Source organism: Equus quagga, chromosome 12 (assembly GCF_021613505.1).
Source record: "Equus quagga isolate Etosha38 chromosome 12, UCLA_HA_Equagga_1.0, whole genome shotgun sequence".
NCBI lineage: Eukaryota > Metazoa > Chordata > Mammalia > Perissodactyla > Equidae > Equus > Equus quagga.
This window is the reverse complement of record NC_060278.1, coordinates 26,639,712-26,663,445: the sequence shown is the minus strand read 5'-3', so window position 1 is coordinate 26,663,445 and position 23,734 is coordinate 26,639,712. Positions and strand designations below refer to the sequence as shown.

The 23,734-nt window shown below is 44.7% G+C and overlaps 1 protein-coding gene across 2 annotated transcripts in view; it reads left to right on the top strand.

The window, feature by feature from the left end:
- FBH1 (F-box DNA helicase 1) overlaps positions 1 to 23,734 on the top strand; it is a 43,898-nt gene extending 20,164 nt beyond the window's left edge. For both annotated transcript variants that reach the window (XM_046678551.1, XM_046678550.1), the window contains 15 exons: positions 709 to 801; positions 1,153 to 1,247; positions 3,268 to 3,436; positions 4,146 to 4,368; positions 5,019 to 5,106; positions 5,190 to 5,276; positions 5,979 to 6,115; positions 9,519 to 9,618; positions 9,708 to 9,829; positions 11,652 to 11,727; positions 12,343 to 12,540; positions 13,093 to 13,218; positions 14,754 to 14,860; positions 22,611 to 22,742; positions 23,250 to 23,734. In XM_046678551.1, coding sequence (XP_046534507.1) covers positions 709 to 801; positions 1,153 to 1,247; positions 3,268 to 3,436; positions 4,146 to 4,368; positions 5,019 to 5,106; positions 5,190 to 5,276; positions 5,979 to 6,115; positions 9,519 to 9,618; positions 9,708 to 9,829; positions 11,652 to 11,727; positions 12,343 to 12,540; positions 13,093 to 13,218; positions 14,754 to 14,860; positions 22,611 to 22,742; positions 23,250 to 23,420 — 1,924 coding nt within the window. In that variant the 3' untranslated portion in view covers positions 23,421 to 23,734. The remainder of the gene's footprint in view (positions 1 to 708; positions 802 to 1,152; positions 1,248 to 3,267; positions 3,437 to 4,145; positions 4,369 to 5,018; positions 5,107 to 5,189; positions 5,277 to 5,978; positions 6,116 to 9,518; positions 9,619 to 9,707; positions 9,830 to 11,651; positions 11,728 to 12,342; positions 12,541 to 13,092; positions 13,219 to 14,753; positions 14,861 to 22,610; positions 22,743 to 23,249) is intronic.

The following is a 23,734-nucleotide window of genomic DNA, read 5'->3' as shown; positions in this document are numbered from 1 at the left end:
CTCACTCTGGGGATGGGAGCAGTGCACTAAACTGTGGGCGATCGGTGACGTGGGAGATGAGTGTGGGTTCAGTGTGTACATGGAGAGGTTTGGAGTGGCTTATGGCGGGATGTGTTCGACTGTGTCCAGTGCCTCTGTTAAGCGCTCTGAGTCACCTTCAGCCCTTCTTGGTGCCGTGGAGGCTGTTTTCTTTTCTAGTCCTTGGTAATCGTATCTTGCTATGCACGTAGCACCCTTCCTTTGGGACCTTAAAAGGTAGGATGTTCTTCAAGCTTCTAGAGTAGTATCACCTCACAAGAAGCAGGGAGCAGAGCAACAGAGGCTCAGAAAGATAAGACGACGACGTTAAGTTGATGTTGAACAATCTCACCGCTAGGAGCAGAGTTTACAAAGTTTGTTTTCAACTGGTCCTTACTGCTTTTGTGATTATTTGTCCCTTAATGTCACGGCTAGTGCCTCATTCCCCAAAGAGCATGTCCTGCTCCCTCCTTCTGCCCTTGCACACTGGAGCCAGGTGTCTTTCCCAGAACTGCTCTCCAAGAGGGCATGGGTCAGCTAGGGGTATTTAAATCTTTTCCTTTTTTTCATAAAGTGATGGTAGGCGTTTTCTTTATAGAAATGGAAAGAGGTCTGAATACATCTGAGGAAAAGTAAGATACAGATTGTGACTTAATTTGAAAATCTCTACGTCTGCCTTTTCCCTCTTAGGATTCACTACAACGTTTTCTATTGCCTGTATCTTCAGGAGAATTCCTCTACTCAGGCCACAGAAGTTAAAGAGGAACCATCAGTTTGGCCAGGGTATGTATATGGATCAATGTTTGCGTGTATGTTTTCTGTTGTCAGTTTTGACTCGTTCTCGTGCTTAAGGAGAAGTCTTTGGTTTTAACAATTTTATTGAGGTAGAAGTTACATTACATAAAATTCGCTCATTTTAATTATACATTTCAGTGATTTTTAGTAAATTTACTGAATGTGCAACCAACGTCATAATCTAGTTTTAGAACATTTCTATCACCCTAAGGGGAGGCCTTTCTTGGGGGGGCGTTAAATTTTGTTCATCCAGTCTGCCTGTTTGGTTTTTGATAGTCCCTTACCTGTTCTTTTCAATTCCTTTCTGTTTTTCTCATTTCTCTTCTGTATTGATTATAGCAAGAAAACAACCATCCGACTTACGCACGAACAACAGCTGATCCTGAGCCATAAGATGGAACCTCTCCAGGTGGTAAAAATCATGGCATTTGCAGGTAAGGGAGCTCTCCATTCCTGGAATAGAGTCGGGTTCCTGCCTGTTATCACTGCATCCCCCTTCTCTACCACCTGCCAGAGTATCTTCACCTTGATTTATTATCAAATTACTGCCATTGAAAGATCGAAAAAGCAGTTGCCAAGGAATACTTGCTTTTTTTGCCACTTCAGGGAGCATCCACACTGGAGTTCCAGTGAGACAAGTAGTTTATAGGAATTAGTGTGTAGGGTAGATACCACTGGGATTCATCCAGCCTTTCATTTCTCAGTGTATACACTCAGTCACCGATTGCTTATGGAGCAGCAGTGGCGTTAATCTCCCACTCGGAGGGTTTCAGTCGCTCCCTGGTTTCTGTAGGGTGAGGTCTAGAAGGCCCTCCCACCATTTGGCTCTAACCTACATTGCTAAATGTGTTGTCTATGATTCTGCCTCAGTCGGCTATCACACTTACAGTCTCCTAAAGCCCTTGGGAATTCTTTTGTCTGAACCTTTGCTCCTATGATTTTCTCTATCTGGAATTCCTTCCCACTTCTTTTCTGCCCGATATCCTACTACAAAACAATAACCGTTTATTAAATGCCTGCCATGTGCCCAGCACTGTGTTAATCCTAACAACATTCTGTGAGGTTGGTAAGTTATCTTTAGTTTATAGATAAAAATTCGAAGCTCAGAGAAATTAAAATGACTTGCCCCAGGTTAAATAAGTAATTAAGTGGTGGAGGTTGGATTCAGAGCTGGATCTGTTTCTCTCCAGAAACATGCTTTTTCCCCTCCCGGTCTCCTTCTGTCTTTCCCCCTCCCTCTCTTTCTTTGCCATGCTAGGTTGACTCCCCTCATTTCTGTTTCTTTTTGATGGAGCCTTCTTTAGCCATTTGACGCCTATGTCATCTCTGAACTCTTTCTGTAACTAATCATCTGTATTGACTGTTCAGTACCTGATTATATAGTAGGAATAGCCACACACACATTTTATAAGTCCTTCCACACTCTGTCATTAATCCTCTAAACAGCTCTGTTAGTTGGGGAAAGAGGTACTGTTTTTCTTCTTTTACAGGTGAGATTTTTTGTTTCCAAATCCATATTCTTTTTCACTCTACTGTGTTATCATTATAGTCTCATTTTGTTCTAATTGTTTCCACTGTGTTGATATTTTATTCCCAACTAGACTGGAATGTAGAAAGCTTGCTGTGTGTTTTTAATACACTCTTAGGACTTAGCATACAGCTGAACACATCCTTGGTGCTCAAGAAATACTTATTAAATGAATGAAAGTTGGATAAATACATAATCTGGGCCAGCCTGGTGGTGTAGTGGTTGAGTTCACATGCTCTGCTTTGGTGTCCCAGGGTTCATGGGTTCAGATCCAACACATGGACCTACACATCGCTCATCAGGCTGTGCTGTGGTGGCGTCTCACGTACAAAGTAGAGGAAGACTGGCACAGATGTTAGCTCAGGGACAAACTTCCTCAAGCAAAAATAGGAAGATTGGCAATGGATGTTTTCTCAGGACCAATTTTCCTCACCAAAAAAAAAAAAAGTGCATAATCAAATGAATGGTGGTGAGGTTGGGCAGACAAGAGAGTTCAGAATGGGTCAGGAGAATCCTTGAATCTCATTTTCATGCTCTTGCCATGGAAGCATTAATGACTCCTAGGTGAGGAATAGCTACCATTTATGGAGTTCCTCTGCTGGATATCTTGCTTATCTTTATCCTGCCAGACCCTATAAGGTCAGTGTTACCCACACATGACTGAGGAGCAAACAGTGAGGTCAAGTGGCTCACCTTTCACTCCTTGGGTAGAACCTGCCAGAGCTGCAATCCCAACCCAGGTTAATCTAGTTTAAAATTGGCTGCTCTTTTCGCTACACCATTTTTTAGTTTTAATCAGTATTGAAAATCTTGTCACTGGGAGCCAGCAAGAGGCGAGATAAGCGTGGGTAAGACCTGATTAGGGCATCCTTCGGGACAGTTTCTCCTGATCAGAGGGTCACTTCCTTTCCTCTTGGCTTCCCCAGGCACCGGGAAGACCTCCACCCTGGTCAAGTACGCCGAGAAGTGGTCTGAGAGCAGGTTCCTGTATGTGACATTCAACAAGAGCATCGCGAAGCAGGCCGAGCTGGTCTTCCCCAGCAACGTCACCTGCAAGACCTTCCACTCCATGGCCTACGGACACGTTGGGCGGAAGTGAGCATCGCGTTGCCACCATCGTCATGTCTAATTACGGTTTTCCACGTTGTGATCATCACGATCACATATGAACTTATGCTGTAATAACACTGAGAAAACTTCATGCTTTTATCTCCATTTACAGGCAGGAAGGATAAAGATAGATTTAGTGATTTGTACTTTTACCCCATAAACATATATTGTTTCCAAACAGCAGTATCTTGCTGAGGGGGGTGTTCTCATTTCTCTGGAATTGAGGCACAGAAAGTCAAAACGACTTGTCTGAAGTTCAGGATATCACCAATCTGATTGATCGGTTTTAGGCTTTCCTTGGAAGGGAGGGCAGGACGGGGAGAAGACTGGGTGGGGGTACAGTGGGCCCAGGTCTCCTGGGGCCCCTGAACATGGCATGAAGCCTTCAAGGAACTCCGAGTGGCCCTCCTGGGGGCCTCTTGCAGGCTGGTCTATACCTTGGAACAGTTGTATCTGCCCTGAGCTAGTTCATCTTCTGGGTTATTATATGTGACTTCCTGAAAGCCTGATGAAGCCATTTCAAATCATACGTGGACCTTGCTCAACTTCTCTGGCTTTTTTTTTCCCCTCACCTGTATGTGACGCTTAGGGTGACCTTGTGTCATTGGAGAGAAGGGGGTTGGGAGTAGGGGAAACACTAAACACCAAATTCCCAGTAAAGCCGACTACTGTTCATTTGGGATATGCATTACAGGTACCAATTAAAGAAGAAATTGAATCTCTTCAAGTTAACGCCCTTCATGGTCAATTCTGTCCTTGCGGAAGGGAAGGGAGGATTCATCAGGGCCAAGCTAGTATGTAAGACCTTGGAGAACTTCTTCGCCTCGGCTGATGAGGAGCTGACTATTGATCACGTGCCTATTTGGTGTAAGAACAGCCAAGGACAGAGGGTCATGGTTGAACAGAGTGAGAAGCTGGTGAGTATCCAGGCGTCTTTAGTGTTGGGGATCTGGGAGTGAATGAGCAGGGTTGACATGGTACAGTGTTACATGTGTCTTTCACTTCTTCAGAACTTCCTGCAGGCAGTAAAGGTGGAAGGGAGAGACTGTAGGCCCGCCGTGATGACTGAATGGTGCAGTGTCTTCTGTGAAGAACACTCATGAACATCTCACTTAGTCCTCACACTGGTCTTCCCGTTTAACAGATGAGGCACCTACCCAAGGTTTATAAGATCTTGTCCTTGGGTGTGCTGGACCTAGGATCTAAGGATTGGAAATCTCTTCTGATTTTTATCAAGTCTTCTCAATCATTTGCCATTCTTGTTATGAATTAGCTGTCAGTCATAAATCTAGAGAAATAATCCAGCCTTTTCTGGTTCATCAGATGATGTGCTCTCTGGGTGACGTTCTGTCCCCGGGCTTGGGACGGCCCCAGCTTCTTACTCATCTCGGCACTTGACATTGTTAAAGGCTGTCGTGGAGGCAGAGGGAGGTTAGGGGTGTGCCGGCTCATGGTGCTGTCATGGTGCCTTTGCTCTGACCTCTGTACGTGGGATGAAAGTGTGACTTCAGGGTGCTGGCTTTTCCAGGGTCTTAAACTGGGAGTTACCATATCACTTGCTTTCTAGAATGGTGTCCTTGAAGCAAGCCGACTTTGGGACAACATGCGGAAGCTGGGGGAATGCAAAGAAGAGGCTTACCAAATGACTCACGATGGTACGAAGTTCCCAAGTCCTTCTGTCTGTTCACTCTGGCTGCTTTAATTACGAGTTCTGACTCTTGCTCCTCCCTTCTTTCAGGCTATTTGAAACTCTGGCAGCTGAGCAAGCCTTTGCTTGCCTCTTTTGACGCCATCTTTGTGGATGAGGCCCAGGACTGTACCCCAGGTGATAAACTATTCAGGACATCAGTAGTCAGATACATAGAAACAACATCATGATTATGTAAGAGGACATATATGTGAATAAGTTGATTATTCTTATTTGTTGTAAAGAGGAGGAGCAAATGATGTTTAGTCATTCAGAAATCCTTTATGACCTGACTTTGGATGTCAACACTTGTCCTTCTCCCCGACCCAAAGCAGATTTATTTGCCTCTAAATGTTTTGCTTAAGTTATTCTTAAAATGTTGACCAAGCATGGGTCATCAGATGACAGGGACCTAGACTCATGGTGAGTGGGAAAAGGGAGTCAACTTAGAGTCAACAATTTGTGTTGTAACTTTTTCAAGGGGCTGCTAGAAAATAGTGTGACTGTGTAGGTCATTTTTGGGCCTTAAGTTATAACATTGGAGAAGATAATTTGCCTTATTTTACATTTGCCTATGTGGTTTCCTATACTCAATAATTTATCCGGGACTGAGATAATCTGCATTCCTAGGATTACAAACTGTTTCTTGTGTCCAGTATAAAATCGTTTTTTGGACTGAGTGTGCCTATCTTCCAGGAAAAGACAACTCTTGTTGTCCAGCCTGCCCTGGCTTAGTTTCATGAAAGCGTTTTCATCCTTTGTTGCCTTAAATATGGTTTCTTTTTGCTGTGTGGGCCGACGTTCCCTCCGATCTCTTACTTTCCCTCTTACTGGTTGCAGCTATCATGAATATCGTTCTGTCGCAGCCATGTGGGAAAATCTTTGTAGGGGACCCACACCAACAGATCTATACCTTCCGCGGTGCAGTCAATGCTCTCTTCACCGTCCCTCACACGCACGTCTTCTATCTCACACAGGTAAGAGCTCTCTTTGCTTCCGAGTCCCCAGAAGCGCATGAGCAAGCGTGATGGCCCCCCACCCTGGTTTCTCAGGGTCTGCCACGTGCCAGGCCCTCTGCAGCATCTGTGTCCAGCTCATAGTCTATAGCAAACCCCTGCTTCTAAGCAGTGGGTTCTCCGTCATTCTCAGGGGATCCGCAGAGTCACAACTGTTCTCATAATAGTTATTTGCCTTTTTCACTGTGTTGACATTTGCACTGATGGTGCAAAGCCGGTGGTGGGTAAAACCACCGGTGCCTTCCATGAGTCAAGGCTTCGGCACCACACGATACTATCCATCATTGTATTCTTGACTGCAACACACTCGGAGTTAAAAAAAAGGAAAAAAGCAGTCCACATAAGAATGTCCTTGATGATACAGCAAAAGTGAGTAATTTCATTAACCACTGACCCTTCAGCATGTCTTTGATATTCCGTGTGAGGAGTTGGGAAGTATGACTAAAGTGGTTCTGCACACTGGCATGTGGGTTGTCTCAAAAAGAGCACTTTTTTGGTTGAGCTGTGAGCTCACTGGCTGCTTTTTCTTGTGGCATTGTTGGTATGTGAAAGAACGGCTGACAGACTGACTCTGGTCGTTCAGACACGAGTATTTGGCATTTTCTCAAAAATGAATGAGATGAGCTATGACTTCAAGGAAAACAACTGACAAATGTTTGTTGCCAAAGATAAAATTCTTGCTTTGAAGTGAAATCAACATTTTGGAAAACTTGGGGCTGGCCTGGTGGCACAGCAGTTAAGTTCACACACTCTGCTTTGGTGGCCTGGGGTTCGCCAGTTCAAATCCCGGGTATGGACCTACTCACTGTTTGGCAAGCCATGCTGTGGTAGGCATCCCACATATAAAGTAGAGGAAGATGGGCATGGATGTTAGCTCAGGGCCAGTCTTCCTCAGCAAAAAGAGCAGGATTGGCAGTGGCTGTTAGCTCGGAGCTAATCTTCCTCAAAAAAAGAAAGAAAGAAAAAAAGAATTTTGGAAAACTTGTATCTGCCCCTGTGGGCATGACAACTCTTGGTGTCTTTGATTGTCCCAAAAGGCTGTATTAAACATTCCTCCCCTTCTCAATGTATATCCCTGTAAGGCTGAATTTTCTTCCTGTACTTCAACCAAGACGATATATCACAACAGATTAAATGCAGACAGAACTATGAGAATTCAGCTGCCTTCTGTTAAGCCAGGCATTAAAGAGATTTGTAAAACAGTGCCCCTCTTCTTGCTAAATGTTTTGTGTTTTGGAAAATGATGGTTTAAAAACCTGCATTCTCCATGTTATGTAATGGGTTTATCGTTATTTTTAAATGAATTAAATTTCTAATATGGTAAATAACGATAGGTAGAACTGATATAAATAAAATTTCCTTTAGCTCCTTAGTAATTTTTTAGAAGTGTGAAGAGTTCTGAGACCAGGAGGTGTGAGAAGCACTGTTTTAAGAAACTCACCTCTAGTTAGAGGACATGAGAGGTGGCGGCTTTTATTCAGGCGTTGTCTGAGTTTTGCTCTGTGGTAGAAAGTCCTGCAGCCTGTTCTGTGACTTTATTCTCTCGAGTTCCTGTCATTGCATGCTCCAGTCATTTAGAGTGGCATCAACTCAGAGTAATTTTTTCTAATAGACTTTTTTAGTTTCAGATTTACAGAAAAATTGAGAAGATAGTACAGAAAGTTCCCGTATATACCCAGCATTCAGTTTACACTATTAACATCTTATATTAGTGGAGTACGTTTGCCATAATTGGTGAGCTTGTATTGACACGTTATTAGAAACTAAAGTCCATAGTTTATTGAGATTTCCTTAGTTTTTACCTAATGTCATTTTTCTGTCCCAGGATCTTATTCGGGTCACGCCATTACATTTAGTTGTCATTTCTCCTTAGGCTCCTGTTGGCTGTGATGGTTTCTCAGACTTCCCTTGTTTTTGATGACCTTGACAGTTTGGAGGAGTACGGGTCAGGTGTTTGTAGGATGCCCCTATGTTGCAGTCTGTCTGATGTTCGTTCTCATGATGTTACGGGGTTTGGGGAGGAAGGCTTCAGAAGAAAAATGCTCACTTTCGTCACATGATATCAAGAGCGCCTACGGTCAGCCTGATTTGGGACCGTTGATGTTGACCCTGACTGCCTGGCCAGAGCAGCGTTTGTCAGGTTTCTGCACTGTGGAGTTGCTTTTCCCCCGCACCCCCTCCTTCCGTAGTGTATGCTTTGGAAGGAAGACCCTGTGCTCAGCCCTCACTCAGGGGTTAAGTGTTGGAGTATCTACATAGCCTATTTGGAATTCTTCTGCAAAGGAGATTTGTGTCTTCTCTCTCATTTATTTATGTCAGTGTGGACTCATGGATACTTATTTATAATTTGGGTTATGGCTCACTCACAGTGGTTCTATTGCAACGAAGTACTATTTGTTGAAAGTCTCATTTTCTGTAGGCTGAGTTATTGATGTTCTCCAAAAGGTTATATAACTTTATTAGCTTAAGTTATCAATACATGGAAAAAGGCAATAAATACCAGGAGTTTGGGCAAGAATGGTGTCTTTCCAATGGCAGTGGTCAAGGAGGTAGGGTGTTGGGCTGCGTTTTGAAGGGCAGGAAATTATTTTGCTGTGTGCTGAGGCAGGGAGAGTGCACGGAGCCCTCAGGACATGACGATGATGTGTGAGGCTGCTTATGTCAGGCAGTGGTTTTAAATTAATCTTGAGGGAATCTCAAAGGCAAGGGGAGAACCCCCCCCCTTTTAATCTTTTGTAAGTACATTTTACATTCTTCGTTAGGTTTGATTTGGGAAGAAGGGTAGATTTGCTTAAAAGAAAAGTTTGCTATTGGTCTTGGGGATAAAGGGGGATAAGGCTGTCCAGCTGTGAGAGATCTTGAAAGTGCATGCATCGCCTTTCCATCGTGTATTGCTCTCCTTTTTTGTAGCAAGGGCGTGGCTCGATGAAAGAGTGTGGGTAACAGTCACCTGACAGAGGTACAGGGTGGCAGTGGGAGAGACCAAATAAGCGAGGCATGAGGTTTTGGTTTCTGAGCTGAGCTGGTAGCAGTGGTAAGAAAAATAGTGTAGAAAATATGGCAGAAGAACCGTCAAGATTTAGATTTGGGGGCAAGAGGTAAAGAAAAATAGGTGACTCTAAGGTTTCAAGATAGAAAATGCTCTTCTGAAAACTTAGAAATAAAGTCAGTAGTTCTTTGCTTGTCACACTCCCGTTCAGTATCAGTGGGTTCACAGTAGGGAATTTCCAAATCTCCTCTCCCGGTTGGGTGAGTCAGGAATGATCAGTTGGGTTTGGCAAGGCCAGGACTTGCCAATAGTGAAATGTGTTCATGTACTCCAGGAAGGGGTGTTCACGCCTTTTGTTTTGTTGTTTTCCAACAGAGTTTTAGATTTGGTGTGGAAATAGCTTATGTGGGAGCTACGATCTTGGATGTCTGCAAGAGAGTGAGGAAAAAGACTTTGGTTGGAGGAAACCACCAGAGTAAGGCTTTCAGTTACTCTTATTTGTTACAAAAGTGAGTTTTCCTCTTTATTTGGATCTGCCATAGAGTCTGTGCTCTCTCCCAAAAGGTGGCATTAGAGGTGATGTCCAGGGGCAGGTAGCCCTGTTGTCCCGAACCAATGCCAACGTGTTTGATGAGGCCGTACGGGTGACAGAAGGAGAAGTACCCGCGAGGATACATTTGATTGGGGTAAGAGTAAATTTCCGTTGACTGCTTCCTGCGCAGAAATGCTGCAGACAGATGTAGCCAATGAAAGTGTTCAACTTCATTAGGATTATTATGCAAGCAAGCATTTGGGTTTTTGACTATTTTCTCCATCTGCACTGTGACGGAAATCTTTACCCTTGGCCATTCTGGTTAGGCTAGCCAAACTTTCCTATAAAGTCAGACCTAATAAGGACTGAGGATCTTCTCTCCTACTATTTAAAAAAAATAAATGCCCTTCTCACCTTTGACTATGCCAATGAGGCTGCCGGCTCTCTGGAGTGTTCTGGTGTGTGTTGTTCATTAGCGTAAGAACAAGTGACATGACAACACAGCTGGGAAGCGCTCGGGGGCTCCAGTGTAGAAAGTGTGAACACCTGGGTTCTAGCTCTGGTTCTGTCACTAACTTTGTGTGGCTTGCGGCAAGTCACAACTTCTGTGTGCCTCATTCTCTCCATCTCTATGATAAAAATAATGCCTTTCCTTTACCTGTTTCACGGGGAAGTTAGGAGGATTAAGTGACACGTGTGTGGCATTTTTAACTCTTCGAAGCAAAGCTATATGACTAAAACACATTCGCTCATTCATTAATGAAAAAAATATTTTTGAGGGCCTACTATGTGGAGACACTCAATAAATAGAGTCAGTGAATCATAATCAAAAGATGTTCTGACTTTTCTCTTTTTTATTTACAAAGATTATAAACAAGTGTCAGAAATTTTGGGAATTAAAAGGAAAACAAAATCACCCTTAATCTCAGTATTTTATATGATAATTTTCATTTTTGCTAATTATTTATGTCGTTGTCCTTATAGATGTATATTTTTACATAATTGCAACGATAGTGTACATAAAAATTATGCTACTTTTTACTCAACACACAACCATATTTTCTTTCATGTTGCTGCTTTAATGACTTGACAATATTTTGTTTAGTGGATATAGCATAATTTAGCCATTTTCATTGTTGCAAGTAAATAGTACTTTTGGAGTGTCATCCATGCTGGGCACGATATAAAGCAAGTTGTTCTCATTTCCTCTCACATCAGCTCATCGCTTGTAGCATGCATCGTTACACTTGATCATATCTGGTTTCCAGTTTTGACGTATACTGTCTTATTTTGGTCTCTGTTTTATGTTAATGTTTTATGTGTCCCTTCCCAAAATGATGATAAATCCTTGGAGCGTGGAGTCTTTGTTATGTGTTCCTTCTTCCTGGGGCTGGGCGCCATGTGAGGGCCGGGGCCCCCAGTCGGTGCTCAGCACATGCTTCTAGGTGGAACTGGGCCGAACGTGGCTACAGTCAGCCCTCTCCTCCGGGAGCTAGGCGTTTAAAACATACACTAATCTGGACCTGTAGACAGTCTCTAGTTCTTTCCTCAAAAGAAACGATGGTAAGTATTCATACTCCACACTTTATATTCAGGTGTTATTGTGTTCTTCATTGCAACCATTTTATCTTCCTGGAGGTAGATGATTTAAATTGCCCTTTTTTGACAAGAAAGCAATGCGGAGCTAGTTCTTGCCTTTTTTTAAAGCCAGGAAGAGTTTGAGGTAGCAGCCGAAACTTAGTGCTGGATCGTCGCGAGTTTTCGGGCTGCGTTACAGCCTAGTGCCTCTGTGCTTGATCGAGTTTCCCCGCCTGCTGTCTTTATGGGTGCAGTTTGAGATCCATGTCCAAGCAACCATCTCATTTCAAAATCACATCTCTACATTTGCCTTACTTGGTTTTGTTAAAACAACAGCAAAAACAGAACAAAACAAAAAACAACAAAAAAACAAAAATCCCACCAAACAACTTTTTCAGGGGATTAAATCATTTGGATTGGACAGAATCATTGATATTTGGATCCTTCTTCAGCCGGAGGAAGAACGGAGGAAACGTGAGTACCCTCCTGGCCACAGTGCAGTGGACGGAAACAGTCCATCACGGGGGTGAAGGATGGGAGAAGGATGGGCTTGTTCTCGTTTTCCTCCTGGAGATGGGTGGAGCTGGCGTTGCTCTTTCCCACCAAGAGTGGGATGCCTGAGGCCTCTTGTTTCAGAGGCACCCATAGCTCTGTCCAGGTCCTTCTCTCAGGAGTCTCAGTTTCTTTCTATCGTTGGTCCCCTAGGCTGTCTTCCCTCACCATCTTTCTGTCTGCCTGGGCACCTTGACACGCTGAAACTTCTCCATGGGCCCCAAATGATCATTTCTAACCTCTCGATAGCGCTCTTCTCGTTACTGCGCTGTTCCACATCCCTGTGAAGTAGGTAAGGATCTCAAGGGTAGGGCTCTTGATCCTCAGTTTGGAGACGGAGAGGCTAAAGCACAGGTCATTTCACTGACTTGCCCAGGAACACACAGCAGGTTAGTGATGTAGTCGGGACTAGAACCCGGATCTCCCAGCTGTAGGACCATTCATTAGGAGTGTGCCGTTGGCTAGGAACGTGGAGCTGCTGCCGCTGTACGTCGGTGTGGCCTGTGTCACGTTAACCTGTATATTTATTCTCCTTAGAAAACCTCGTCATCAAAGACAAGTTTATTAGAAGATGGGTGCACAAGGAAGGCTTTAGTGGCTTCAAGAGGTATGTGACCGCAGCCGAGGATAAGGAGCTTGAAGCCAAGATTGCAGTCGTGGAAAAGTATAACATCCGGATTCCAGAACTGGTGGAGAGGATAGAAAAATGCCATATAGAAGACCGGGACTTCGCAGGTGAGAGGAGTTGTCCCTTCACTTGCCCCAAGGCAGAGGGACACGGGGTCTTCTCGTGCTTCCTGCCTGCATGAGTACCATGTGTGACCCAGGGAGGCACTGTTGCGTTCCTGGCATCGCTGAGAAGAGAGGGGAGCAGAGCTGCCTCTCCTTTGGGGCCCTGTATTTCTGGTCTACCTCCAAGCTGAGGGCACTTTCTAGTCCCAGCTCTGCCACTGTGGGGCTTTGGACGAGCCACTCACCCCTCCTCTGGGCCTCTGTCCCTTCAAGTGTAAAACACAGAGGTGGGTGGGTCACTGAGCTTGGCAGTGTGATGCTCAGGTGGACTAACTGGCCTGCAACTAGTTTTCTCCTTTCCCGTCATCTTTTTATTTCTTTCTCTCTCTCTTTCTGACTGTAGTTTCCCCCTTCCCTCTCTCCCTGCAAAGCTGCACACAGGCAAGAACACATAGTTGAGTTTCAAGAGTCTATTAGGAAGAATAGCCTTTTTCCCCCTCTCTTGTTTCCTTGCCTGTCGAGCCCCTCTAACTGTAGGCTGCGTTTTTATTCCAGAGTACATTTTGGGCACCGTGCACAAAGCCAAAGGCTTGGAGTTCGATACCGTGCATGTTTTGGATGATTTTGTGAAAGTGCCTTGTGCCAGGCACAACCTTGCACAGCTGCCCCACTTCAGAGTCGGTAAGGAGACTGCTTGCCCCGAGGAGCCTCTCGAAGAGCTGCCTGGGATGTTTCCTTTGGACTGCCCTGCTTTCTGTTGGATGGTGTGGCCTCTTGGAAGGATCCTTCTGGAAAAAAGCCCGAAACTCCTAGTCCTAAATATTTTATTCTTATACTTTATTTTTAGAAAAACTGAACTTTCAGGGTCTACCTCTCTCCGGGCTGCCTCCTGGGCAGTTATGGTGATCGTGGCCCTATTTAACCTGCGTCAGCTCTTCACCTTTGGGTTGTTCACCCTCAGACGTTGGGTGCCCCAGCCTCATAAAAGCTTCAAAGTGTACAGCTTACCTGCTCACCTAGATGTCTTTTCTTTAATTAACTCTTCTTTTTATTAAAGAGGCCAGAAAATCCTAAAAGGTGAAATAGCAAGCACTCTTCATCATTTGTCTGCTTTTGTATAAATTCATACTCAAGGCTAGTTGTTGAACTCTAAGCATCAGTGCTGTTGTTTTGGTTTTAAATCTTAGAATAAAGCCATGTGAAGTTTTCCCACAAACAAACAAACAAACAAACAGAAGCTCTCTCTTAACCGTGGATTCAAAATTTGGGGCATAGCATACATTGGTGGGCCAAAAAAGAAATACTAAAAATTCCTTATCGCTGATGAATATATTCATAAAATGAGAGAAAGATACGGGATTGAACATAAATTGGAGTGGAGCGGGGAAAGGAGGTGGCCGTAGAGAGGTACCCACTGCTTTAGACTGGGAAAGAGAAGTTTATTTAATATACTACTGCCTTTTTTTCCTCTTGGTCATTATATGTTTCCATATATATATTTTAGGGGGAGGGATAACAGCTTTACTGAGAGAGAATTCACATACCATCCAGTCTCCCCATTTGAAGTGAACAATTTAATGGCTTTTAGTATAGTCAGCATCGCCGGCTCTTTATCGAGTTCTTAACGTCATTCTGGGTGTCGTGAATGAGAGAAGAGAGGTGTAAAGCAGACAGTAAAGGCTGCGATGGTTTTTTTCTCTGGTTGTCCTGTGACAACATAAGACATTTCCAGACTGGACTGAGTGCGAGAGAGAGACAGCGTCAGGAAAAGGGGAGGACGTGGGCTTTGGGCATGGGGACACTTGGGTTTGGCTCCTGCGCTCTTGACCGGCCGTGGCCCATTTGTCCAGGTGACTTCACCTCGGGAAGCCTCAGTTTCCCCATCAGTCCCACAGGGTTGTTGAGAGGAGAACAGGGAGCATGAACAGGAATATGCACCAGGCACGTCACAGGTGTGGGATAACCAGTGAACAGGTTCCCAGGATTTACCAGTCGCAGCACAAACTGAAGCGCAGTGTGTTTGTGCCACTAGTCTGTGAGGTTTTTGTTCATTTTGGAGTTGGCGTTTGTGGGAAAATTTTGAATATACAGCCAGCACATCTTGAGTGGTTTTCTTGGGGAAGGAAGGGGGGTGAGAAGTAGTCAGCATTTAGATGAGAACATAAATTTTGGCAAGCAGGTCTTTGAGATGCTCTGTTTTTTTTCCCTTTGTTTAGAGTCGTTTTCTGAGGATGAGTGGAATTTGCTGTATGTTGCAGTAACTCGTGCCAAGAAGCGTCTCATCATGACCAAATCGTTGGAGAACATTTTGACTTTGGCTGGGGTAAGAGGAGCCCGTAGCCCAGTTAACTTAACGTTTGGGTTTTATTGGCTTTGAATAAGGGATCAACCCATGGCCTTCGAGCGCCTTTGGTTCAGGATCCTGGGTTGGAAGAGAAGGACTTCTTTCGTGAGTGCACAGAGGCCCATTGCTAGTTCAGGAAGCGTTCTAATCAAAGAACCAAAACCATGGTAAATTCTTTCCTAATTCAATTTTGAAAGTTCTTTTTAAAATATCAACTATGCTTATGTATTTCTTAATTTCTCCCTTGCTCAGTTAGTGATTGACACTCTTAGGGAACAAATAACGAGAATGTTTTCTGCATCTGCACCTCCTGCCTCCCCCTCCCTAGTCCCTTTGAACTGGGTCTGCAGCTGCCACCAGTGGGCTTCTCCGAGAATGCTCGTCCTTGCCGGGGAGCACGAATATCGAGGCCGAGTGCCTCTGTAACTAAAAGTTACTACCCAGTTCATCTTTCCCTGAACTTGGAACCTAGAACTTATTAACAGTTATTATAAATACACTTTCTTCTTAGCTAACTCCAAAACGTGTCAGATTTTATATAGCAGGATGGATGAGTGGAAGTGCCATATTGCGTGTTCTCCCGAGGAAGTGAGACTGTTCGCAGCGGTGGAACCTCAGCATTACTGCCCGGGGCTTTGAACCTCAGGGTGGCTGGAGGTGTGGGGCAGTAACTGTTCTTTAGTAAATGGTGTTCAGGCTCAGAGGTGTTAGTGGTGGTAAAACAGAGCCCTGATTCTCATAAGTGAACATTGCGCACCTAACATGTACCAGACTCGCTTCTAGCATTAGAGGTATAATAGTGGGCAAGAGAAATTCCTGCCCTCAGAGAGTGTGCACTGTAGGTGGAGAGGTAGACAATAAACGAGTAGACAAATAGGATTTCTTTTGACATTTTTTTTCTCTTTTTTTGGTGAGGAAGATTGACCCTGAGCTAACATCTGTGCCAGTCTTCCTCTGTTTTGTGTGTGGGACACTGCCACAGCATGCCTTGATGAGCCGTATATAGGTCCGTGCCCAGGATTTGAACCAGTAAACCCCTGGCCAGGGAAGCGGAGTATGTGAACTTAACCACTACGCCACCCAGTGGCCCCTCTCTTCACATTTTTGAGGAAGATAATAGAGTTTCAAACAGAGAAACTTTGCAGATAAATACTGTCTGACCCATCACAACAGCAAAAGCTTCTTGCATAAGACCGATTGCCTTGCATTTTTATCACACTTTTCTCTTTTGAGCCTCCTTGGCATTTTTCTTCCACACCTTTCTGAGACAGGCCTATTTGGCTATAAGAAAGTTTCTGAAACTTGAAATCCACTGCATGTTCCCCAAGCAGCTTTGTTTCGCCTGGTCCTCCCCACGAGTGACACCTCGCCTAGTGTGACAGCTTATGGGTCAGAACTCGGAACAGAAACCCTTTCTTTGATTGCATCCTTAGTGGTACCCGGGTCACCCATTGGAGGTTCCAGAGATGACTTAGAGCAGAGCTGTGTACACTGTTTCTGTGCAGGCCAGGCGGTGAATACTTTACACTTTGCAGGCCATATGATCTCTGTCACATCTACTCAGCTCTGCCGTTGGAGCACGAGAGCAGCCACAGGCAGCTCGTTAACGAGTGAGGTCGGCTGTGTCCCGATAAACTTTATTTGCAGCAGGTGCTGGGTCTGGATCTGGCCCCAGGTTATAGTTTGCGGACCTCTGTTTACAGATAAGTGTGGCTTTTCTTAATCTCTAAACCAGTACCCCAGGGAGTCAAGCAGAGTAATAATTTTTGTGTACAAATAATCTCTACCTTTTACATGAGTTTTGTGTAAACTTTGATCATAAATATTTTTTTAGCCTGTAATATGGTTTTCTCATAGAAATAGTGTTAGGCCAGTGGTTAGATCTATAACAAAACCACATTGTCATGCTGGTAACTTTTAGTGGAGGTATTGTAGAGCAGTAATACCATTTCTCAACATGGGTCAAATAGGATATTTTTTTTAATTTAGGGAAATTTTGAGACATTTAAAAGTTGAGAAAATAATATATTGAATTACCATATACAAATCACCCCTATATATATTTGGAGTACACATCTCTAAAAAATATGGCCCTTTTTTCCATAACCACAGTGCCATTATCATATCTTAGAAGATTTATAAAAATTCCATGTGGCCTCTACTACCCAATCCATAATCATACTTTTACACTTGTCTCAAAAATGCCTTTTTATAGTTGGTTTGTTCAAATCAGGATCCAAACAAACATTGGGTTGTTCGGTCTCTCAAGTTTCTTAATTTATAGCAATCCAAGACCCCCTCCGTCCTTTTAATGCTCCTGTCTTCTTGCAGACTCTCAGTCAGTTGTCCCACAGAACGATCCACGTTCTGGATTTGCTTCCTTGTGTGGTTGTGTAACTTGTTCTGCCGCCTGCCCTGGGTTTCCAGTCCCTGGAAGTCAGCCACAGAGGCTTGCTTAGATTCAGGCCTAACTGCTCTGCAGGAATCCTCCATCTGGGGGTGGGAGGGGGCTTTGCTTTGTGTTGCATCCTATCGGGAGGCAACGAGAGATAGCAACTTATCTCCCTCTTAGTGATGCTAAGATTGTTCACCTTTTTAGTAGACAGAGCTGTGAAATCTGTATTTTTGAAAATAAAGACAAAGTCAAGAGTTCATACTGATAATTCCAATCCCAATTTTTTATTTAAACTTTCTGTTGTTCAACAGAACACAAGTATATCAAACAGATGTACCGTTTGCAATTAGGATGAGGTGAGCCTCACCCAGGCCAGGAGACTGGCTATGCCAGCCTTCCCAGACACCTTCCAGGCGGCCCCTCACAGTCAGCACCCCTCCCTCCCGGGAGCAACTGCCCTCCCAGCTTTTACCACGAGCACTTGCTTACTTTTCTTCATCGTTTTTTACCACCAACAATAGGATCATAAGTTTTTTTTTGAAACCTGTAGTATGGTTTTCTCATAGAAAACAAAACATTCTCATTGACACAAACATTGTCACTGAAAACAAGACATTTTTTGCACATGCTGTCCCCATTCTCCCGGTTTTGTGAGGCCGCGCTGCGTCTGCATTGTCAGGGCTTGTAGCCATTTACGTTTGTAACTCGTCAGTCGTAGTTCTACAGTCGAATTAAGATTTAACATCAAAGGATTTTTACTTCTTTTACACTTGAATCTTTTCTCTCAAACACTGAAAATCTTGATTCCTAACAGTATTTATTAATTACTTATTTACAAGAGTCTACTGTATATAAAAGTTTTAAAATAATACCAATATTAGTGTTAACAGAAGACTGAATGGAATTTAAGATTTCCTAACAGCTCCATTCGCCACATTCCAGTGAGAATACGTAGTTAGAGTATCATGTTCTGATGGCACTTGACATAAGTCCTTTTGATCACCAATTTAATTACAGTCAGATATATTTGTTTGTTCACAGTCCTTACAAGGATTGCATTACTTCTTTTTGATCGTCTGTTTTGAATTATAAAACATTTGTTTTCAAAGTCAAAACTTTGTAACTAGTGTATTCAGAGAAGTCTCATTATTTCCCTGTCCCCTTCAGACTTTCTCTGCCTCCATCATTGATAGCTTTTTTTTAAAATTAGTTTTTGATTTATCCTTCAGTATTTCTTTTTGCAAATATTAGCAAATATGTATGTATTTTTCTATTCTCCTTTTTCACAAAAGGTAACATTCTATATATAATGTTCTGTACCTCACTTTGTCACTGAGAAATATGCATGGACAGCATTCTTTATCAGTTGATAAAGCTCTTTCTCATTCCTTTATACAGCTGATAGTATTCACTGTGTCACCGTATCATGATTTATGCAGTCCCTCACTGATGGATATTGGGTTCTTTCCAATCATTTGCTTTTTTTTTGAGGAAGATTAGCCCTGAGCTAACATCTGCTGCCAATCCTCCTCTTTCCGCTGAGGAAGACTGGCCCTGAGCTAACATCCATGCCCATCTTCCTCTACTTTATATGTGGGACGCCTGCCACAGCATGGCTTGCCAAGCAGTGCCATGTCCACACCCGGGATCTGAACCAGTGAACCCCGGGCCGCCGAAGTGGAACATGCGCACTTAACTGCTGCGCCACCAGGCCGGCCCCTCCAATCGTTTGCTTTTAATAGTAATGCTACAATGCCTAATCTTGTGCACAAGTCATTTTCTTTTTTTTTTTTTTGCTTGAGGAAGATTAGCCTTAGTAACATCTGTGCCGGTCTTCCTCTATTTTTTTGTACGAGGGACACCTTCACAGTGCGGTTGGTGAGTGAAGCACATCTGTGCCTGGGATCCGAACTTGTGAACCTGGGCCACCGAAGCGGAGCATGTAGAACTTTTCCCCACTCAGCCACGGGGCCGGGCCCAGCCATTTTCGCTTTTGGCCAGTGCGTGTTGGGCATACATTTCTAGAATCTAAATTTCTGGGTAAAGGATAAATCTCTTCACAGAGACTGTAAACCGTATGGAGTCCCACCAGTTACGTATGAGAGTCAAATAGACTTTTGAAAGTTAATTGGAAGCTTATCAGTTGGTGACTGCATGCATTTTATGGGGAAATTGAGTTTTTCCCGTAAAGAAAAGAAAACGGAATCTAGAGAAATACTTGCGCCTCACTGAGAAAGCCACGGAAATACGGCCCATTTGTGTGAACGGATGTTTATGAGCCTGGAAGTCCTTCATGAGGAGGAGTGCTTCTCCTTTCTTCTCCACACCTTACGAATCAGTTTGAGGACATCCTGTTTGAGAAGTGGCTGAGTCCACCCTCCGCTCAGAGAGGAAGCCAGAGGGGATCTTGAAGGCTCTGGGGTGAGGGGGGGTGATAATTTAGGGGGTACAAAAGTAGGTTATGGACGGGAGACTCTGAGAGCAAAGCGAGCCACTGTTTACTCTGAGCATTTAGTCTCCCCTGGAACCAAGAGCAGGGCGGGCAGCCCCCTTAGAAACTCCAGCTAATCACCAGAAGCCTTTTTGTTCCTTTCTTTCTTTAAGTTTTGAGGAAGTGAAGGGGATCATTACATTATTGAATTATTAAGTGACACAAAGTTATGCTAGCTGCTCACAGATAGCTTCTCAGTCTCCCAGAAGCTTAGATTCGTAATCCGGATCTCACAGGCGCATCCTTGGAACGGGGCCTGGCAGGTGGTTGGCCCTCCGTGAGTGTTTGTCGAGTGGATGAAAGGAACACCCCGTCCCGTCTGAGGCCAGACACGGCCCGATTGCAAAGACTCCGGATCACACTGCCTCGGTTCACATTCCAGTTCTTCCGCTGGGGCACTTTGTGACGTTGGGCAAGTTACCTCTCACTCTGCACTCCTGTCTCCTGATCTGTAAAGCTGGCGTCACGGCCATGACTGCACCTCGGAGGAGGTGGTTGGAGAAGGTGGTGATGCGCTGACGCAATGACGGCGTTACGGTCCACCGGGGGAAACATAGGGGATTCTCAAAGGCAGTCACCTTTCTTTGAGACCTTTAACTCCAGAAGGGGTGTCAAGGGGAGAACTGGCATCTGAGGAGGGCTGTGTGGTCACGGCATGCGTGCACTCACGCATTCAGCAGTCCTTGTGCAGCACTGCACCTGGCAGAAGTGCTCTTGAGTCCTGTGCTTCCTCGCCTCTTAGCTCTGTATGTGGAGGTTATGGAGGAGGAGAGAGACTCACTGTTGCCTGGCGATTGCGAGCACACGCCCTGGACTTAGGCAGGCCGGGTTTGAGCCCCGTGTCTGCTGCAGTCCAGCTCTGCGATCTTATATGTAAGTGACCTCGCTTCTCAGGTCTTGCTCTCTCATCCATGCAGTAGAGACGAGGACAGTGTTGCCCTCGGGAAGTTGTCGGCGAGACTTCCGTGCACAGTGCTGTATTAGCAAAGGAACCAGTGCGTTTAGAAATGAAACAGCCTGGCATCCCATGCCTTTGAATTCCTGAAGGCCAGGGCTTCCACCGAAGCTTTGGGTTCACTGTGCTTTTCCCCCTTGTGATGGTGTTTGCGACAGCTGGTAGTGGCCCTCTGCCAGCACCTGACGCAGTTTGATGCAAGCCCCTTCGCAGTCCCTTGGGTGATGGTGTTTCCTTACAGTTACTGGTCTTCACTCCTGTGAAAGTATTGGACACCTAAGACATCACTAAAAGGGGGGCTAAACTACTTGATGCACGTGTTCATTCAGTGACAAATATTAGATGTCTGGAGCCCCTGTTAGATGCCAAGCACTATAGTTAGTGCTGGAGGTATAGGTAACGAAACCAGTAACGTGGTCTGTGATCTCAGGGAATTTAGTCTAGGAGAAAGCCGTTAGGCGGCTTTAGATCCACCGGCAAGATCTGGGGAGTCGGAGAGGGTGCCACGCTACGTGTCATGTAATCACACCTTGGGACAGATGGACCTTGTGTCTTCTCCACAGCATTGTGTCTCTAAGGGCACCAATGATTGATTGTGTTTTCAAACTAACTGTCTATATAAGAAGATTTATTTTCTTCCCCTTATGTTTGAGATTTTAAAGTTTTGGGGTTTTTTTCTTTAGCTTTTAGAAATTATTAGGCTGTGAAATGACTCTCATTTGCCCAAATGGGATCCCTTCTCATCTTAAAGATCCTATTAATGAACGGGAAATGGAAGTTCTCCCCGAAGAGGATGTTCAGTAGCCACCAGGATCTTTACTGTGTGGAATTTGATAAACTAACTCTGAAATTCCTATGGCAGAATAATAGTCAAGTTAGGGAAGGACGAGGATGGAGAATTTTGGATGGATATTTGGACTGAGTTTGAAGAGATGTAATTAAAGCCATCTGGTTTTGGTGCAGGAAGAGATGGAGCTCAATGGAACAGATTAGAGTCCCCGGAAGGTCACATGGGTAGTGGGAGCCTTGTATGTAATAGGGCGGTATTACAGACCGAGAGGAAAATTAGCATTGTCAGTCTGTAGCGTTGGGGTAAAGTTCAGTTCTTAACCTCATATCCTCATAATAAATTCCAACTGGATTAAAGACCTCAATGTGAGAAAAAAATTTATAACTGTTAGAATACCACCTTAGGATAAGGAATTAATAAGCATGACATAAAAATAGGAAATTATAAAACAGGTCAATCTGATTGCACCAAAACGTGCAACTTCAGTGTGATAAAATGATAGCTAACATTTAGTTAACCCTTCAACAACATCCTTTGAGATGCAGTTACTATTATTTTGTAAGTTTTACAGATAAGGAAACTGAGGCACAGAGTAGTTCAGTGACTTGCCCAGAGTTGCACAGGTAGTGAGTGGATGGATGGGGCTGTGAACCTAGGCACTCTGATCCTGGGCCTGTGCTGCTTTGCATAAAGTTAAAAGACCCACCATAGAGTGGAAGGAGTTGCTTTTTTCATCCATTCAGCAGATGCTTACTGAGCGCCAGCTATGTGCTAGGCACTGTTCTAAGGCCATGGCAGTGAGCAAGACAAATCTCTGCTCTCCCGGAGCTTATATAACTGCAGAAAACAGGACTGGCAGTGGTCATAAAGAACCACAAATTCCTAAGGAACAGATAACCTCACGGGTTCTCTCTGGGATGCAGCCTGACAGGGAGAAAAGGTAGAGAAACGTGGGGAAAACCGGGCAGTCAGTGCTTTTCTCTCTCTAGGACTTATATACATCTAAAGAGTGTTTCCAGCTCCTTAGCTACGGGAGTTTCCAAGAAGCATGTGGCAGCGGTGTTGCTGTTATTCTCTTTCTCACCCTTCCCTTCTCAGGAGTACTTCCTGCAAGCAGAACTGACAAGTAACGTTCTGAAAACAGGAGTGGTTCGCTGCTGTGTGGGGCAGTGCAACAATGCCATCCCCGTGGACACCGTGCTCACCATGAGGAAGCTCCCCATCACTTATGTACGTGGTCTGGGCGGCAGCTTTGGCTTTCTGTAGAATTTAATGCAGTCATCTGTGTTGTATTGCATGTGAGCTACGTGCTTGTCTGTGGGTGAGGGAGATGACAGAGAAATGTGTATAATCCTTACCAGGGGCTTTTCATAAGGCACAAGCCATGTGTCAAAGATGATATAATTGGAGTCAGAGGGTGTAGCCTAGTTTGGGAGATTTGGGTATGATCGACACTCAGAGAAGTGTTTGCCTGGAGGGCCTGGTTAAGTGTTTCTTGGCCTTCATTCCTGCCTTGGTAAATTCTGGTTTCTGCTCCAGGGGAATTTGATAGAGTTGAGTCTATCTTAGATGATTGTGCTGTGGGAGCTATTCCTTCTGAGGTTTGCGCAGTCTGAACCCATCAGAATGATGATGCAGAGTCCCCTGGCAGCGCTGACAGCAGTTCAGCACTTGTGGGTGGGAAATCCCTGTTCTTTGACCTTTCCCCTTCCCTCTTTTTCTTACCCCTCAATGCAGAGCAACAGGAAGGAAAACAAGGGTGGGTACCTCTGCCACTCCTGTGTGGAGCAGCGCATCGGGCCCCTGGCCTTCTTGACCGCCTCCCCGGAGCAGGTGCGCTCGATGGAACGCACCGTCGAGGACCTCGTGCTGCCCAGACACGAAGCCCTGCTCTTCCTTGTCTTCTGAGAGCCGAGAGGCACATCCTCCACGGTACAGAATGCCTTGTGTGGACCAGTTACTTGAAGAAAGCCAGTGTCGGGTGGGGTTCTCACTGACCTGAGACTCTGAATTCACTCTCAGAGCGTTTTTGAGGAAGACGAAGCCAACCGGAGCTGGACCTGCCCGTGTCTCCATCCCCTCTAGGTAGCCAGTTTCCACCGCCCCTCCTCCGTGCGCATCCGGCTGGGGACATGGGGATGTTCTTTTGATAAAAAGAAACATTTTATGTATTTAAACTTTTATTACAAGGTTTCAATTAAACAGGCATTGTAGCACTGGCA